The sequence below is a fragment of the Equus quagga genome, chromosome 8, assembly GCF_021613505.1.
Source record: "Equus quagga isolate Etosha38 chromosome 8, UCLA_HA_Equagga_1.0, whole genome shotgun sequence".
NCBI lineage: Eukaryota > Metazoa > Chordata > Mammalia > Perissodactyla > Equidae > Equus > Equus quagga.
The window spans coordinates 116,762,887-116,782,673 of NC_060274.1; the positions used below are offsets into that span (position 1 = coordinate 116,762,887).

The window sequence follows — 19,787 nt, forward strand, 5'->3', positions numbered from 1 at the left end:
TCCGTTCACATTAAAATCCACTGGTCTATCTTGCACTTTGAATGGCCCTATGTATGATTTTCCGACATCAATCATTTGGAAAATATTAGTTCACTGCGTTATGCAGACTTTCTAGACATTGATACATTTCATTTTGTTGTATCAAAAATCACATTCACTACTATCACCATCGAGCTCATCGGAATTGGAAAAGTCTTTAAGTACCAGGTAGCTGTCAAGTACACAGTGGCAGACAAAAGTTTCCAATTCCAATTGTCCCTTGAAAGCTCAGTTTTATCATTGGCAACAAATACTGTCAGTTGTTCTTGAAATGATAGGCTTACTTCCTTCATTTTCAAAACAGCATCTGTCAAACACCCAAGTTTGAATAACAATGTCTGCCAGTTGTTTGCTCAAGTAAAAAACATGCCAGCAGTAAGCTCAGTTCAGTTCTCAACTCAAACTGAACAAGTGCTTTTCTTTTAAAATTCCATATTCAGCACAGTGTTTTACACGTGTTTCCTCTTTTGTCACACAGACTATTAAAGACTTAAGGTTTAATAAAATTGATTTTCACTACATCATCAAGGACAAACTAACATAAAACTGGCATTTTTTAAAAACTGCGATTGCAGAGCGCTGAAGAATGTGATGAGCGCTCAAACACTTTGGTGCCACTGCCTTGATTCACGCTAAGTGAATCAATCACAGCAGTTTCACCCACCATTGCTTCTGCACCTCAGTGTAAACATCAAGAAAAAAGTCAAATAACGCCTTAATATTATTATGAAACTAGTTTTGACCTCACAGACCCCCAGAAGGGGTCTCAAGGACCCTCTATGGGTCTGACAGCCCCACCTTGAGAACCACTCTTCTAAAAAAAGTCAGGAATAAAAAGAGACGACAGTCTAACTACAGTTCTTTGCAGATGACAATCAATCAGTTATTAATAGATCAAACCAGTTTGATGAGAACGTAGACTGACTTGCCCTTATTTTATGGTGTTATTTCTTGAGTGCATTTCATAAATTGAAACCCAGGCTATCTATATCACTCTATTTAACTAACTACTGCTTTCAGATTGACGTCAGAGAGAGATGTCTGACATCTCCCGCTTTCCGGATCTAAGAGCTTAACATAAGGCACGCTCCTTCTTCAGGATCTGTATGTTGGAGCGTGCCTAACCTAATCATACTGTCTGCACCATCCACCCAGGAACTAGCTCTTGCCCTTTACTTATTTCTACTTTACCCAATCAGCCCCCTGTTGCCTACATTTGCATCCCTTTTATCCTAAATTGTGTGCTCAGATAGTTCACGTGATCCAAAACTCTAGAATCCTTTTACTTGAATAACCATAAAATTGATCATCCAAACTAGAACACTTTTGAGAGTGAAAGTTATTAACAATTATGCTGGATAACAGGTGTAAACTGAACCGAACTGAGTAAACCAGATCACAGGATCCCCAGTCGTTAACTTATGCCTGGATCACCTGAGCTCCACCTGTTCCCTTAGCCTTTGTTGCTTTTGGACCACAAAGCAGTGCCTGGGTAGGGAGGAGGGTTGAGGAAAAATAAAACAAACCCCTCTGAAAATGAGAACGAATAAAGAAAAGTAAGGGGAAAACATGAGGAAGCAGATAACATTCCTACTTTTGTGTGACTTCCGGTCATTGAAAGGATAGTTGAGTATGATTTCTGAGATTAACTCTGTCTTCCTGAAATTCCTTTTTTGTGACAAACCATCTGTCCTATCGTGTGTGGGTCTGTTTGTGGACACTCTATTCTGTTCCTTTGGTCTATTTGTCTAGCTTTACAGTAATACCACACTGTCTTAACTACTTAACAGTAATTTATGACATTTAGAATAGTCCTAACACCATACTCTTCTTTCTCAAAGTGTCTTGACTATTATTGGCCCTTTGCATTTCCATATAAATTTTACAAACAGCTTGTCAGTTTCCATGTATTTGAAAAAAAAAAAAAAAACTACTGGAATTTTGCATGAGATTGCAATGAATCTGTAGACAACTTGGGGAAAACCGACATTTTAAAAATAATGAGTTGTCCAATCCACGAACATCTTTCTCTAGAGGACTTGAATATCTTTGGTTAGATTTATTCTGAGATATTTTATATTTTTGAATGCTCTTTTATGTAGAATCTTTAAAAGTTACTTTCTGTCTGCTGCTCATAAATCGAGATAAAACAGATTTTTGTATATTGATCTTGCATCCATCTACTTTGTAATTTAGCTATCTTGCTAAATTCTTTTAACTCTAACAATTTGTGTGTGGACTTTTTTTTTTTTAAGATTTTATTTTTTCCTTTTTCTCCCCAAAGCCCCCCAGTACATAGTTGTATATTCTTAGTTGTGGGTCCTTTTAGTTGTGGCATGTGGGATGCCGCCTCAGAGTGGTTTGATGAGCAGTGCCATGTCCGCGCCCAGGATTCAAACTGACGAAACACTGGGCCGTCTGCAGCGGAGTGTGCGAACTTAACCACTCGGCCATGGGGCCAGCCCCTGTGTGTGGACATTTTAAGATTTTTTACTAAAAAATTATATCATCTGTGAATAATAACAGTATTATTTCTTTCTCTGAACTCTTTAATCTTTTTGTTTCTTTTTCTTGCCTTATTACACTGGCTAGGATCCCAGAGGGCAATGCTGACAGAAGTCATGCAAGCAGGGATCTTTGTTGTGCTCCTGTTCTCAGAGGGAAAGCTTTTAACATTTCACCAGTAAGTAATATTTGCCAAGATACCTTTTATCAGATTAGAGAAGTTCACTTCTATCCCTTGCTAAGATTTTTTTACCATGAATCAATGTTGAATTTTATTAAATGTGCATTTATTGAAATGAGAAGATTTTCTTCCTTTATTGTCCTCCAAGTCATGAATTAGATTGCTTGATTTTTTTAAATGTTAAATCACCCTTGCATTGATGGAATAAATCCATTTGGTTGTGATGAGATATCCTTTTGTATACACGGCTGGATACGTTTGCTAATATTTAGTTTCCAATTTTTTGCATCTCTGTTCATGAGTGAAACTCCCCTTAATGTTTCCTTTCTTGCAATGTCTTTGTCCTTCCTGTCTTGTCCTTGGTATCAAGGTTATGTGAGTCTCAAAATGAGGTGAAGAGTGTTCTCTCTTTTCCTGTTCTTCAGAAGAGTTTGTATGGCATTGGCATCTTTTCTTCCTTCAGTGTTTCTGGGAGAATTCACTGTTGAAGTCACCTGGGCCTGGAGTTTTCTTTGTGGGAAGAATTTTAATGATTTTAATTTCTTTAATAGTTACATGACTATGCATGTTTTGTCTTTTTAGGAATTTTTCCACTTCAAATTTATTAACAAAAATGTGCTCATAAAATCTTCTTAAAATCTGTAAAAATTTTTTTAATCTGTCTTTTAAAAATCTGTCAAAATCTTTTTAATTTCTGTAAAATCTGGATTAATATGTCCTTTTTCATTCCTCTTATTCATAATGTTACACAGATTATTTGATCAAGCTCTCCTGGGGTTTATCAATTTTAATAGCCTTTTTTAAAGAACTTTTAGTCTGTTGACCTTCTCTATTATGGTACTTGTTTTCTATTTCATTAATTTCTATTCTTCTTATTGTTTTTTAGAGATTTTATTTTATTGGCCCTGACCTAACATCTGTTGCCAATCTTTCTTTTTCTTCCTCTCCCCAAAGCCCCTCCGTACATAGTTGTATATTTTAGTTGTATGTCCTTCTAGTTCTGCTAAGTGGGACCCCGCGTCAGCATGGCTTGATGAGCGGTGCTAGGTCCACATCCAGGATCCAAACCAGCAAAATCCTGGGCCGCAGAAGCAGAGCCCGCAAACTTAACCACTCAGCCATGGGCCAGCCCCTCTATTCTTATTTGTATTATTTCCTTCTTTCTACTTCCTTTAGATTTAATTGGATCTTTTTAAAACTGAGATGGATGCTTAGATCGTTGATTTTCAGCCATTTTTCTTCTCAAATATATTTTGAATCATTTAAGGATCAAAGTCTCCCCTAAACACGGCTTTAGATGTAGCCACAACTTTCGATATGTTGCATTTTCATGATTCCTTAGCTATGTGAGTCTATCAAAAGTTTTGCTCAGTTTCTCAGCCACTTTCTCCAGAATCAGCAGGTGCCCCTGGAAGGAAGTAGCTCAAAAGGCAAGGCTCACCTCCAAGATCACCTGGATCTTGGCTCCAGATCACTTCACTGCCCTGTTAGCTATCTGGGTTTTATTTTTTTATTTTAAAATCTTGCCTAGCTTTTCCAGTTGTCCTCAGCAAATTATCTAATCTGTCACTACTGGAAGCAGAACTTAAATTCCAACTTTTTTTTACCTCTTCTAATTAGATCGAGAGAACACACAACTCAGAGTTTTGCCACTGCCCACATCAGCTAAAAGAAATGAGTTTATAAAATTATAAAAACAGCCTATGTGAGAAAGTCCTAATGCGTTTTCTCCTGAAAATCTTACCTCGGCAATGGGCCTGAAGGGGGAGTCATTCCATAGTCTTCATATCTCTGGAAGAAATTAAAAAAAAGATGAAGATTAACATTCAATACTTATTACAAAGTGACAACAGCAAATTTATAAATTTAGGTTTATAGGATCAACTTCCAAGAGAATTATTCCTCATAAAAAGTTAGCATGCTTTTGGGGCATTCAGCCATCAAGTAATGTCAGAAGTTTCAGTTTGGGGAACTGGGTTGCGAAGCTTTGAAAAACAACTAATTTCTAGACCTTTCTCTTTCTTTCATAAAAATTTGAATAACAGACAGGCTTTCTGCACCTGCTCTTCCCTCCAGCTGATGCTCTACAAAACTGTATCATCTGCTAAACATCGAGGCCCCCGTGTCACATTTAGTACAAATGACTCTATCAACATGGACCACAATGGTCACCAGGTCCAGTGAGTACCCAATAGCAATTCAAACACACTCAAGAAACTAAACTATGTAAATGCTGTACCATGTTGTAGAATGTTGTAAAAAGAGAAAGAATATAAAGACAACTCGAAATTAGAGAGATTCTTAAAGATGAAGTGAACAGCTTCAGTTTCTGACAGTTTTCTGGCTCCAAGGAGGCCCAGCCATACCCCTTGCCCTTAGATTCCATATCCTTTATCTCTTTTTACTTGAGCTCATCTGAGCTAACCAAGTGCTCTATGACTAAAACAATATATTATCAGATTTAAAGAAACATATATCGAGGTTGCAGACCTCATGAAATCAGCATATCCTAACCCTAACACACATGGGACTCCTATTTCAAAATTTCTTTCAACAACTGTGAATCATTATTTTGGAATCAGATATTTTAGTAGGACAGTAACTCTGGATCAAGTTCATCCAACTCCAATAGTTTGAACCAACTGGCTGTCCAGGATTAGGACCTCACAGTTAAGTCACCAAGTCAGCCTTGCTTCTGGACCTGCTCTAATATTAGATCTTTATTTTTTTTAAGCTGCCATTTATTGAGCTAGTATTTTGTGGTAAGAACTGCACCAGCACTAACTCAGGCCCACGGTAACACTAAAAAGTGCTCACTTTCTCTGTTTATAGATGAAACCAACTCACAAAGAAGTTAAGTAATTTCCTCCTAATAAGTCTTTTTGACTCAAAAGACCATGCCTTTAATAACCACTACACTGCACTGCCCATGGTTCCCCTAACCAGGCTCTCCCCCTTGAAGAAATCTCTACTTTATAGAGAAAAAAGTAGAGGCTTTGGAGTCAAACAGACTGGCCAAGGCTTTCCTGGGCTTTTTTTCCATACACCAAGAAGGATATAGCACTCTCTACACCTCACGGAGTTCAAAAGGATTATTAGATATGAAACTGTGCTCAGATTACCTTACCTTCTGACCCTCTCTGCTTTCATCCCCTTGGCAGAGCGAGAGAGATTAGAACCTTGCAGAGTTCCCCCACTGAGGTAAAATAAGCCAAAGGGGATTACGGAAGAAGGGAGAAATAGGAGGGAAAGGAGCTTCAATTCTTTTTCCAAATAATTAAAGAGAAAGCTGAGACTGGGGAAAGATTATTCACAGTGGCCCTTGTGCTTTCAGCACAGTTTGGATTTTTTAAACCTATTCATATGCAAAATAAAAGAAAAAAAGATCAAGACTTAGCAGTTTACCTATCAGGATTTCAGAAGGTCTCATAAGAGATAAACTAAAAGAAAAACAGTGAAAAATAGCTGTCCGCTCTTTATCTGTTTTATTATTGTAGTGCTAGGCATTTCAACTCTATTGTAGTCAGAAAAAGTTATTTTTTCTAGAGACTGCATGTCCCAATGAAAAGGTTTTTAAAAAAGTCGCAGACAGAATGGCAGGCATTTACTTCAAATGGGTCACACTTGTCTAAAAGTTTGGGGGACAAAATAGAATTTTAAGGTTTCAATCAGCTATGTCAATAAAAATCCCATTTTAACACATCCCTTCTTTCTAATCAGGAGAAAACGAGCCAACAGAGGGAGAAAGGCAAGTCAAATGGGATGGTCCTGCTTGTAAATGTCTGAGCTCAGGTATCCACACCTGCCACTTAGAGGTCTACTCCAGGGAGGCTAACTTTGCTCAAAAAGGAAAAATACCACCTATCAAGTGGCCTGACTCACCAATGCATGAGGAACACCCCGATGCTGGCAACAAAAGAGCAAAAACATCATTAGATGGTAAATAAAGGCTTATGATGTAACTGAAGGCACCTTGAAATCCACATTCCTATGGTTTTTACTGTGGCCAGAGACAGAGAAGCAAATAAAGGGTGATCACGTTTCTCCTGGCAACAAACAGTACCTTTACGACCAATTTATAAACATGCTGAAATTATATTAGATATGCACAGATACAACCAATGAGTCTGGTTTTCCACTACATTAAATTGCTATCATTCTCATTAAAATACATAAGGGTAACAGCAAAAGTCCACGATGAGCAAACCACTCAATAACAGTGTTTATAACAGTCTTGCTATGCATTGGAATTCTTGGTTGAGACGTAGATTAAGGCATTATCACAGAATTGTTAATCTCCGACACCTATGAACAATGAGCAAATAAAAATAATAAGAAAAATCTGTCAAAAATTACTGCTACAATTCATCAACAAAAACCATACAAGTAAAGAAAGGAACAGAATCATGCCACAAACTCAGAAGAGTGGTGGCCAAAGGAAAAAACAACCGATTCTGGCTACACAACGGGGGAGAAGTTGACTGAAGGGTAAATAGGCCTCCTGGAGAGGGGAGGGGGTAAGAATCAAGGAAAAACCTGCATAGCAGAAGCCCCTAAATAGCACAACAGGGTGTCAGGAAAAGCAGGAAGGACCATGGAGTCCTGCCCTATCTCTCAAGTCATCAGGCTGGGTGTTAGGGGAGCACAAGCTCTCCGGAGTTCAGTTTGCTCTGCCTGGGGGGCGGGGGGGGTGCATTTAGGAGCATGAAAAGTGCAACACGACTGCTAAAGAGATGGCAGAATGAGTCCCAAGGAGGACCGGACCTGGCACACCAGGCCCTGCCGTGCCCTTCCTCCACGAAGTCAGGTTACGGAAGCAATCCTCAACAGTGACACAGGCCCCAAAGAGGATACGAAGACTACAAAGGTGAATGTACCCGCACTCCAGCAAATCAAAGCGAAGTCAGGCAAGAGTTGCCCATCTTAACCATGAACTGGAGGAAATCAGAACGGCAAGGCAACTCTGCAAACATTTACAGCCAAGAAACAGGCAAACACACACACACAAGTTTCAAAAAATGAATGTAAGTAAAAGACAAAGGACCTCGTCTGGAAGAAAATACAACAGTCAGAATTTCTACAAGTATGTTGAATTATAAAAGAACTTAAGAACAGCAATTTTTTTTTAAGTTCAATGACGAGATGATAAAACAACAGAATGAACTGAAACGGGAGACCACAGACTGTGGAAATCATTTGAGGACCAAAACCATGCCATTAAGACTCTAAGAAATCAACCAGCAAGGAAAGGAATAGACATGACTTAAAATCAAATTAATGTCACATACAAAAGACCTACGATAATCATAACGAGGGCAGAGAGGCAGAGAAAAAAGAACAAAGTAGCCAAAGCAATTAAAGCACTAGGAACACAAAACAAAGATGAGCCAACATAAAGACAACTGCTATCTTCAACTCCAATATATGGAATAGAGTAAGAAAACCAATTCAGAAATAAAACTAAGTTTCCGTAAAGTAAATGAAAGAGCAGAATCTGAAGATAAAATGAACACAGGCTCTTCAGGGGGAAAATGAAAACTTATTAAGTGCCAAGAACTATTTAGGCTTCCTCACAAATAGTATACGTACATCCCCTACAAGGAATGGGGGAATTAACATGGCTACAGATTTCTCTACAGAACAATTCAACAAGCACTGGGAGCAGACAGAAGTAACATGCAGGGGCCAGCAGTGAACAAGTTCAGGTCGTAAAGCGAGATGGGAACTTTCCCTTTGGAAAACCCAAGACTAAGTTAAGAGGCTCCTCGGAGGTCTTCCTCTTCATTCCAAGTCCTCCTGTCATCCACAGGATGCATCTACTGTGTTAGCCTCCCAGCTCTTCAGCCTGCTCAACATCAGTGAATGGTATTTTACTTGTCAGCAGCCACCCTGACATCCTGCACTCAAGACCAGAGGCAAGGAGACAATTAGGACATTCCTGCAATAATCTTGGTGAAAAATGATGGTGGCTCCAACTAGAGTAATGCAGTGGAAGGATTTGAGAGGAAGTATCTACAGAGCTCCAGCATCTTTAATTGACCCCCAACCTATACTTTCCCTTTCAGCATATGGTCCATCATCATTTCAACTGCATCCTCTAGAATCTGCATATCTTTTGCCAGTTGTGCTTCCATCACATCTGCCTGATAAAGCTCCAATCCTGGATCAATCCAACTACCTGTTTTCTCCTTGCCTACACCTAGGTATTTGGATGCCAGTAAACAAAACTAAAGAACTTTCATTTGTGCCACTATAATTTCATGATAATCAATCTCTACAGAGGCCTCAACACTGCTAAATAATTATTCCTATGTCCCTAATCTGTTTTCCCTCACTCTCCACAATATGTCAAATCTCTACTCTCCCTCTAATCTCTTGCTTTCCCACACTTCTTCCCTTATTCTCAATAAACGACTGCTTTCTTCACTGTGAGAATAGAAGCCATGATGAGATGGGTGGTCCCTCAACTTCCTGCCACCCAACTACAAACCTGATTGCATCCGTACCCAACTCTTCCTTCCTCCTTCCTATTAAATTGGAAGAAATCTATCCCCTTGTTTCTAAAGATAATTCCTCCATCAGTGTTCTGAATCCCATCTTGTATCATCAAACTCTCCTTCTACACTGCCTCAGAGCCATCAGCAATTAAACATGATTCTTCCTCTTGAATCTATTTATTGCATTACACTAGCTGGGGCCATGAACATCTCTCACCAGGATTATTGTAAAATCTTCCTGATTGTCTCCCTACCTCTGGTCTTGCACTCTGACAAACCATTGTCCAATCTAAAATGAGAGCACTCTCTCAAGAAGGTATACCTAGTTATGCCTCTAGCCTGCTCAGAACCCTTCAGTGTCCAGCCATTACTCTCAGGATGAGACCTACGTTCTATGCCTATCAGCTTCTTGCTTTCCCTCTCCTGCCTCATGCCTCACCACTTTTACTTCCTGCTCTGTATTGGTCAGACAGAACTAATTTCATTGCTAAGAACACACCACACACATTTTGGGGGGGGGAAATCTTAACAGCTTTATTGAGTTATAATGGACATACGATAAACTGCCATATTTAAAGTATACAATTTGATAAATTTGACATATGTCTATACTCACAAACCATGCCCACAATCAAGATAACGAACACATCTATCACCCCCAAAGTTTCCTGGTGCCCCTTTATAATCCCTTCATCCTATATCCCTTCCCAAACCTGCCCCATCCCTAGACATTTTCTAGAATTGTATATAAGTGGAATCACATAGTATACACTTTTCATTTTTTTGGTCTGGCTTCTTCCCCTCAGCATAATTAAGACCCAACCATGTCGTTGTATGTATAAATATTTCATTCCTTTTTATTACTGAGTAGTATTCCATTGTATGGCTACACCACAATTTGTCTATATATTCACCTGCTGATGAGCATTTGGATTGTTTCCAGTTTGAGTCCGTTACAAATAAAGCTGCTATGATGTACAAGTCTTTGTATGGATATATGCCTTCATGTCTCCTGGGTAAATACTTAGGAATAGAATGGCTGGGTGATACGGCAGGTGAATGTTTAATTTTTTTAGGAGACTGCTAGACTGTTTTCCAAATTGGCTGTGCTATGTGACATACCCACCAAGAATTTATGAGAATTCTAGCTGTTCACATCCTCACCAATATTCGGTGTGGTCAGTGTTTTGAATATTAAACATTCTAATAGGTGTGTAGTGATAACTCATTATGATTTATTGCATTTTGCTAATGACTAAGTATCTTAGTTGATCATCTTTATCTGATGATTGTTTATATTCATCTGCTTATTATCTGTATATCTTCTTTGGTGACATTTGTGTTCAAATCCTTTCCCATTTTTTATTGGGTTGTTTATATAATATGTATCTTTTTATATTTATTGAGATTAGCTTTATGGCTCAGAATACGGTCTATCTTAGTAAACGTTCCATGTTCTCTTGAAAGAATGTATATTCTTTCTGTTCTTGTTGAGTGGAGTGCTCTATAGATGTCAGCTAGTTCAAGCTGATAGCGTTAGTTCAAGACTTCTTCGAGTCTTCTCTATCTTTCTGTATACTAGTTCTATCAATTATTGAAAGAGGAGCGTTGAAATCATTGACTATGATCGTGGATTTGTTTATTTCTACAGGTAGTGCTATCAGTTTTTGCTTTATGTATGTTCAGCTCTATTACTAGGCACATAAACATTCAGGATTTTACGTCTTCTTGATGAAGTGACCACTTTATTATAAAATGATCTTCTTCGTCCTTCACAATATTTTTACTGTGAGATCTATTTTGGCTCATACTGATGAAGCCATTCCAGCTTCAGGGATTAGTGTAAGCATGGTCTATCTTTCTCCATACTTTTAATCTATTTGTGCCTTTATACTTAATGTGGGAGTCCCATAGGCAGCAAATAGTTGGATCTTGCTTTTTCTCCAACCTGACAATCTCTGACCTTTAATAGGGATGTATAGACCATGCACATTAAATGTGATCATTGATAGACATCATCTTGGTATCTATTTTCTATTTGTCCCATCTGTTCTTTCCCATCTTTTCCTTCTTCCTCTTTTTCTGCCTTCTTTTGGACTGACTATTATTATTTCATTTTGACTCCCTTGTTGGCTTACTAGCTATAACTACATTTTTTTAGTGTTGCTTTAGGGTTTATATTACACATTTTTCATGAATCACAGTCTACCACCTCCCAGGGCTATTATTCCACTTGGTGGAAGAACCTTAAAATGGTGCACTTGTATTTTTCCCTTCTTGGCCTTTGTGTTATTGTTTTCACACATTTTACTTCTATATACGTTATAAACCCCACAATACATTATTATTACTTTTGTTTTAAATAGTCAATTATCTTTATAAAATATTTAAATAATAAAGAAAAAAGCTATAATTACCCACATATTTACATTTCTAGTGCTTTTCATTCATGTATGCAGCTCCAGATCTGTATCTGGTATCACTCCACTTCTGCTAAAAAAAAAACTTTCCCTAACATTCCTTACAATACAGGTTAGCTGGTGACGCATTCTTTCAATTCCTGTATGTCTGAAAAAGTTTTTATTTCACCTTAGTTTTTGAAAAATATTTTTGCTGCATATAGAATGCTAGGTTGACAATTTTCTGTTTCTTCAAAACTTTGTTCCATGGTCTCCTGGACAATGAAAATTCTGCTGTCATCTTTACCTTTGTTTCACTGTATGTAACATATCCTTTTTCTCTAGATAATTTTAAGATCTTTGCCACTGGCTTTAAGCAATTTGATTATGGTATTTCTTGGTATAGTTTTCTTCATGTTTCTTATGCATAGGATTCATCAGGCTTTGTGAGCCCGTAAATTTACAGTATCCATCAAATTTGCAAAAATTTTGGCCAATATTTAATTATTTTTTCTGACTCTCCCTCCTCCCCTTTGAGAACCTCAATTACATGTATATCAGTCCACTTGAAGCTGTCCCACAGCTCCCTGAGTTCTATTCATTTTTTCAGTCTCTTTTTTTATGTTAGATAGTTTTTATTTCCATGTATTCAAGCTTACTAATCTTTTCTTCTGCAATATCTAACATGCCATTAATCCCATCCAGTATATGTTTCATCTCAGACATTATAGTTTTCACGTCTAAATTTGATTTGCATCCTTTAATATCTTCAATACCTCTAATTAATACATCCAACCTTTCCTCTAGCCTCTTGAACATATGGAACTCCATTACAATAATTCTTTTAATATCTTTGTCTACTAATTCTATCATCTGTGCCATTTTCTGGCTTCTTTGCTTGTCTGGTTAGTTTTGACTGGATGTCAGACAATATTAATTTTCCCTTGTTGGATGCTGCATCTTTTTGGGTTTTTTATGAACATTCTTGAGCTTTGTTTGGGTTCAGGTCTTGCTTATATGCTTTTTTAGGCAGAACAAGAGCAGCTGCAACCTGGGGGTAATTCTGCTACCACCTCTTTCCCCCTCATGAAGGCAAAACTCTTCTGAGTACTCTAACCAAGGCTCCATGAATTATGAGGTTTTCCACGCTGACTGGTAGGAACGGAGCTGTGTTAGTCAGATCAGGCTGCCATAATAAAACACACAGACTGGGTGGCTTAAACAACAGAATTTTATTTTCTCACAGTTCTGGAGGCTGGAAAGTACAACATCAAGTTTCCAACAGGGTTCAGTTTTGATGAGGCCTCTCTTCCTGCCTTGTGGACAGCAGCCTTCTTGCTGTGTCCTCACATGGTGGAGAGCGAGCTCTGGTGTCTCTTCCTCTTCTTCTAAGGGCACCAGTTCTTTCTGATCAGGGCTCCACCCTCATGACCTCATTTAACCTAATCTCCTCCTTAAAGGCCCCACCTCCAATATAGTTACATGGGGGTTTGGTTTCAACTTCTGAATTTTGGAGGGACACAATTCAGTCCACAGCAGGAACTTATTCCCACCACCGTGTGAGCTCTGGGGATGTTTCTTTTTTTTTTTAGGAGATTAGCCCTGAGCTAACTACTGTCAGTCCTCCTCTTTTTGCTGAGGAAGACTGGCCCTGAGCTAACATCCATGCCCATCTTCCTCTACTTTATGTGTGGGATGCCTACCACTGCATGGCATGCCAGGCAGTGCCATATCCACACCCAGGATCCGAACCGGTGAACCCCGGGCTGCCGAGAAGCTGAACATGAGAACTTAACCACTGCACCACCGGACCGGCCCCTAAGTTCCTTCTATTTTTGAGGGGTGCTTTTTCCCTCAGTTTTGGGTAGTTTCCTCACATACTTAAACTGATCAGTACTCTGATGAAGATTTTCTGCACATCTCCAGACTTATCTCTTTGTGCATCCCTCTGCCTTCCTGCACTGTCTATTATGAATTCTAGCTGCCTTTTCCTTCCCAGACTCCCAAATCTATTTTCCCAACTCAGGGAGACCACGAGCTCTGCCTGGGGTCTCCCTCCCTGCACTGCAGCTAGAAAATCTCTTAAGACAGCAAGCTGGGGCGACTGCAGGGTTCAACCCAATTCTCAGCAATCCCTCTCTTTTGTTCCCTAATGTCCACTGTTGTGAAAACCCATATATTTTGTCCAGTTATTTTAGTTGTCCTAGAGGGAAGGTAAATCCAGACCTTTTCCTCTATCTTGTCTTGAAGAAGTTTGCACCAGATGCTTTTATTCCTGTGTCTCTGCTGTACTTCTCCACTACCTGAAATCTTCTTCTTCTTTCAGCGATAATCACTAATTATCTTTTAGACGTCCACTTAGATGCCACTTTGTCCACAAAATCATTCCCGAGCACCTCCCGTCTCAACCAGGTGCTCCCCCGACATACTTTCCTCCTGCCATTGCACCAACCACGCTGTACTGGAATTACTCTTCTACTGTCCATGTATCCCCCAGTGGAACGCAAGAGCTGGAGCTGTGCATCGTGCACCTCTGGATCCCCAATGCCTGACAGAGTACCCAGACCACGGCAGGTGCTCCATGAACATATTCGAATGAATAAACAAAGAAGAGAAGCTTAAAGTGGACAGCCAGCAGCTGTAGCCACATTCATTTTATCACTGAGTTTTGTTCTCTTATCATCCATTTCCTTAAAGATTGTAAACCAGTTGTTATTATGAAGTAGTTTAATATTATTGAAATAAGCTATATTTTAATATTAAAAACAACAGTGACTAGATTGAATGATCTTTTCCCCACAGGGCAGCAGTAATCTCTACCGTAGGCACGTGCCTACCATGCCTTGAAGGAAACAATCTATTATTAAGGGCATGCTTTGAAAGTTCAAACCAATTTCAGAGATAAAAATTCTTTTCACATAGGTTTATTATCACCCAATTTCACCTTAACCTGAGGAATAAAATCAGAGGAACCCAGTGTAAACACTTCTTGAAGCAATTTAAATTGTGACCTATTACCTTCTTGCCAGAGTCAAATGATGTAGTCCAATCATTTAATCTAAAATTAGCAGAAAGTAATATTTAATGTTACATCCTTGAGTTTTACCTCTTTTCCATGTCTTGAGAAGGTACATTTGAAAGGACTGACGGAATATGCAAAAAATAAAGGACTAAAACAGCAGACGAAATGGTGAAATGTCAATTCCCAAGATGGAAACCTGATATTTGAAAATGGTTGTCCTTGCCTCCTCGTGGACTAGCTGCCTACACTCCCACAGCCTCGAGGGCCTCCTCAGTCCCAGGGGGCCTTATGAGAAGAAGCTTAATGATCTGGGTACATTCTAAACTGTACCATCTATGGAGATATCAATGAGAATATGTTTTGACAGTTACCCCACCTCCGCTTCATGACATTGAAGGGAACCCAGGAAGATACTTCCAATAAAATATCAGAGTTGCATAGAACAATGCTTCCAACATTGAGAATTAACTTAGGAGAAGATAATAAAAACCAAGACCCATCATCCAAGCTTTGATTCTTACCAAGTGCAATCAGAATATTGTGGGATCCTGAAAGCAAAGCAGTCGGGCAACAAAACTCCAACATCTTGCATGAGAGAATTCCAGAAGGCTCATACTTACACTGCATGGGTTGTTGGCTGTCTGAGCTGAACTGTAGAAGGATCCCCATTGAGTGGCTCGCCTCTCTTCCCGGGAAGGAGTGCTGTTCACAGCCAGGCCGGCTGGGACCCCGGGGCCTGCAGCCACAGCGTTGGCAGGCTGGCTGCTGGGGGCCACGAGGGCAAAAGCGTCATCCAGGAGAGAGTGCATGGTCTGGCGCGCCTCCTCAATGGACGGCTGGGGCGGGACATACTGGGAGGCCGGGAAGGGCAGGCCTGGATACCTCCCCAGCTCAGCAGAAGACGGTGTCTGCACATCTGCTGGGAGGTCAGGATCGGACTGCAGTGGGGAAACAGCAGAGTAAAGAAGAATCAGACACGAGCTTCTACGGCAACCCAAAAACAACACTCTAGGACCAAAATGGAATTTAACAATTCTCACTGACGTTGAGGAAAAGGTTTAGCATAAGAATTTTATAAATGACTGCTGAGGAACGTGCGTTCCATTTCATGGGGGCAAAACGTTTGAATGAGGAAAAAAGAACAAAGTGAAAACATTCAATAATCATTTGTCTGGAAAAATTCAATCAACTATCTGAAACGCATTTCAGTACCTGGAAGTACAATCTTTATGGAAAGCCCCTAAGCAACCAGAAATGACGTCTTAGAGTCTATATTCCATAAATCTAGAAACCAAAAACTAAAGCAGGCTATTGACTATTATCAATGGGAAAAAACAGCCCTACACACTCCCAAAAGAGTTCAAAATCACCACCATATGACAACTGTGTGTGTATAAACAATTTTAATACCTACTATGACAACTACTTATAACAGTAAATAGTAACAATTATTATTCAGAAATTATTCATCTTTAAAATGGACATATCTCTGGATAACATGAAAGATCAAGAAAGGTTTAAACATATTCTATACCCACTGTCTAAGAGGCAGGGATATAAGTAACAAGATTTTTTAAAAATCTTATTTCCTCATACTGCCTTATGAGCAAAATGTTGTCATAATATATACCAGGTAAATTGTAAGGCATAAAACGGAACCAATGGAAGAAGAGGGCTTTCTGGTCTCAGTGGTTCCAGAAGCCCAACTCACGGTTACTACAACTGACACAAGGAAAAGAGAAGAGGTTCTGGTGACCCCGGCCCTCTGTGAGGAAGAGTGGATGTCTTTTTCTAGAAAGCTCTCCCTACTGGCCCCTGGTTTAGCTCACCTGGTTGGATCTCCCTACTCAAGGGGTCAAGGAAGACATCCCATATCTGTTTGTATCAGTGAGTCTCTTACAAAGAAAAAACTCTATTCCACAGACATATCCTTACTCTTAGCCAATTGTCTGGAAAACACTTCCCAATGATTATGGTCTGTCCAACAGATGATCAGTTCTTATTCATGCCAGGGTCAAACACCAAGGGAAGCAGTTGCTTAACTCCAGAGAGAAAGCCATTCTACACACTGGCAAACCCCCAACAGTCCACACACCTGTTTTGCTTGGCCAGCATAGTCTTTTAAAAAATAGATATTTTTAAAATCTGAAAATTTCAAACTAAAACTCAGGGGGCCAGCCTGGCGGTGTACTGGTTAAGTTCATACGCTCCACTTACATGGCCCAGGGTTCGCAGTTTGAGATCCCGGGCACAGACCTAGCACCACTTGTCAAGCCATGCTGTGGTGACATCCCACATAAAACAGAGGAAGATTGGCACAGATGTTAGCTCAGCAACAATCTTCCTCAAGCAAAAGGAGGAAGATTGACAACAGATGTTAGCTCAGGGCCAATCTTCCTCACCAAAAAAAACGCCTAAAACTCAGATTCCTGGATTCTCTTAGAAGAATCTGAAGCTCTGGCATCAGGGGCCCTCACTCTACCACAGAAACAACTGTTGCTGAGCAGCGACTCCCTCCTAAGATGGGCAGGTGCTCTTCCCAGCACAACAGGGAGTGGCTGGTCTCACTCCCACATACATTACACACTTGGTCCCATAAGTCTGTTTCTCAAAAACTGCAATATCTCAGTAAAGTTTCTCGTAAGTGACATCTGTTATCTAAGACTTCTAAGTAAGGATTTTGGGCCCCAAAGGGGGTGTCTGGTTTATGACGTAGCATTGGAAGGACCCTGTGTTCCTTTCCTTATGAAGTGGATAAAAGGTCCACACGCAGGCCCTTCCCCCATTCTTGGTTTTCTTGAAGAGCCGATAGGGAAGACTGCGGTCAGTAGTGTGCCACCAACCTAAGAGTTCATAGTGGAGAAAAGGGAAAGTGTGTCTGGAACAACATCCTACTGGTAAGCAAGAGAGTCTCTCTAAAGCCAGAATGATGTTCCCACTGGTGGTTCCAGCGGCTGACTAGGTAGCTGCATTGCAAGGAAGCAAATGGTGTGGCCACAGAAAAACAACTGCAAACCCCAAATGAGGTTCCAATGGGGAGGAGGATCTTAGACACACTTGAAGAGAGTCCCTGAGAGCTAGAACCACTGCCAATCTCACCCCGAGTGGTCATAAGTTTAGAGAAGGTTTAACTTTTATAGCAAGAGAGATACGCTCTGAAGATGGGAAGGAAGGTTCCCTTGGACTCCATCGGCACCATGAATCCTGCCAAGAAGGCAGAGAGACACAGAGCCAAGATGAGGGATTCCTCTTTCTTCTTCTTGTTGCCTCCTCATTTTGCAGGCTAGACTACCAGGCACTTGCAGGCCAAGAAGATGTCTTATTCATTTTTCTATATCCCAATATCTAGCACAGTGTTCCACATACAGATGGTACTTAACAAAAAATGAAAAACTGTGATCTACAAAATTTAGTATTTACCCAGGATTCCTGAGTTGGAATTTTAATTCCATTACCTCAAATCTCAGTTTGACAATTCTGTTATATTATGTTTGTTTCCTTTGCACAGAAACACGTTCATCTGTCATTCTTCAGAAATAGATATGACCCTTTTACCTTCATTCACCAGAGATGGTGTATTCTGGTGCCTACTTTGCAACCCTCTGGGGGTATTATAAGAGTGATCATACATCATGGTGGGCCCAGGACAATCTCAGTTTATGCCTGGTATCCCAATACAATAATTAATAGCGCCTCCCCTCACTCTCACAAGTGTTGGCTTGGAAGATAAATTATATCAGGGGTTGACAAACTTTTTCTATAAAGGGCCAGACAGTAAATATCTCAGGCTTTGTGAGTCAAACAGTCCTGTTGCAACTATAGTCATGTGCTGCACAACAACGTTTCCGTCAACAACTCACTGCACGTACAACGGTATTCCCATAAGATTAGTACCACATCGTCCAGGCATACGCTAGGCTATACCATCTAGGTTTGTGTAAGTACACTCTATGATGTTCGCACAGTGACGAAATCATCTAAGGACGCATTTCTCAGAACATAATCTCATCCTTAAACCAGCATGTCCCTACTCAAACTGCCTGGTTCTTAGCAAGAGCAGCTACAGATAACATGCAAATGAATGGGCGTGGCTGTGTTCCAAGAAAACACTATTTACAAAACAGGCAGCTGGCTGGATTTGGCCTGAGGGCCACAGTTTGCCTAGACCTATAATTATAATGATGACTTTAGTTACAAGGAATCCAGAAGTATTTCTTCCACCTTAGGAGAATAAAGTTCTGGAGAAGAAGATATTTTGAGGGGAAAAGTGTAAAACTCAAGATAATTTAAAAACACATATATCTAATATAATCTTGAAGATGAAATGTGACCTAAGAAACGGTTAAGTTCTGAGAAAGGCATTATCTTTGAAAGTATGTGTTTCAGAACTTTTAGGGAGAGAAAGTAAAAAGTCAGTCCATCCGAGGAAGACTTTCATTTTAGGGAATCTTTGAAAAATGGGGCCACTGGAGACAAAGTAGCTAACTGAGGTGGTGTTCTCCAGGGAAGCACTTCCTTCCACCAGCTCAGGGAGGAAACTGTGTGCTTTCTGCCAAGAAAAAGCAAGGAGGACAAGGATGGTCTGGGCCACCATGAAAGAGGCCTGATTTAGGGCCATAAATAGAGGTGAATGGAGACAGCAAGGGAAAGACAGGCTATTCCCTACACAAAACTTAATGGCATTGGATGATGGAACTCAGGGCGACTAGAAAAAATGAAGGGACAGGGACTGTAAAGGCTCTCCTGCAGATTCCCATGAGAGATGGAGCCCTGCTGGCCAGGGAAACGAAGGGGGATGGAGCAACGCTCACCTTCTTCTAGTCGCTGGCTTCACACAGCACGGTCTGGACATCCCTGCATGACTCTCCTGGGGAGCCAAAGGGAGAGCCCTCCCCAGATGAAACCAAACCCCACAGACGCCCAGACAAGTGCCTGTCCAAAAACAGCAGCAGCACAAGAGCACCATCTACTGTAAGAACTGCCGGCGATGGGTCCCCTAACTCAGGAATTCATTCCCAGCATTTGGAAACGACTGAATTCAGTCTACTGAGGAGCAAAGGAGTCTAATTTGTAGGCCTTCTAACTCTCTGGAATCATTCCAATCCTCATGAGAGGGTCATGAGGGGCATGGTCAGTCTTTAGGG

General features: G+C 40.2%; 1 protein-coding gene across 1 annotated transcript in view; it reads right to left on the reverse strand.

The window, feature by feature from the left end:
- Positions 1-19,787, reverse strand: part of KIAA1549 (KIAA1549 ortholog) — a 126,717-nt gene that overhangs the window by 13,032 nt on the left and 93,898 nt on the right. The window contains exons 18-19 of the mRNA XM_046668951.1: positions 15,264-15,581; positions 4,470-4,516 (exon numbers count right to left, since the gene is read on the reverse strand). Coding sequence (XP_046524907.1) covers positions 4,470-4,516; positions 15,264-15,581 — 365 coding nt within the window. The remainder of the gene's footprint in view (positions 1-4,469; positions 4,517-15,263; positions 15,582-19,787) is intronic.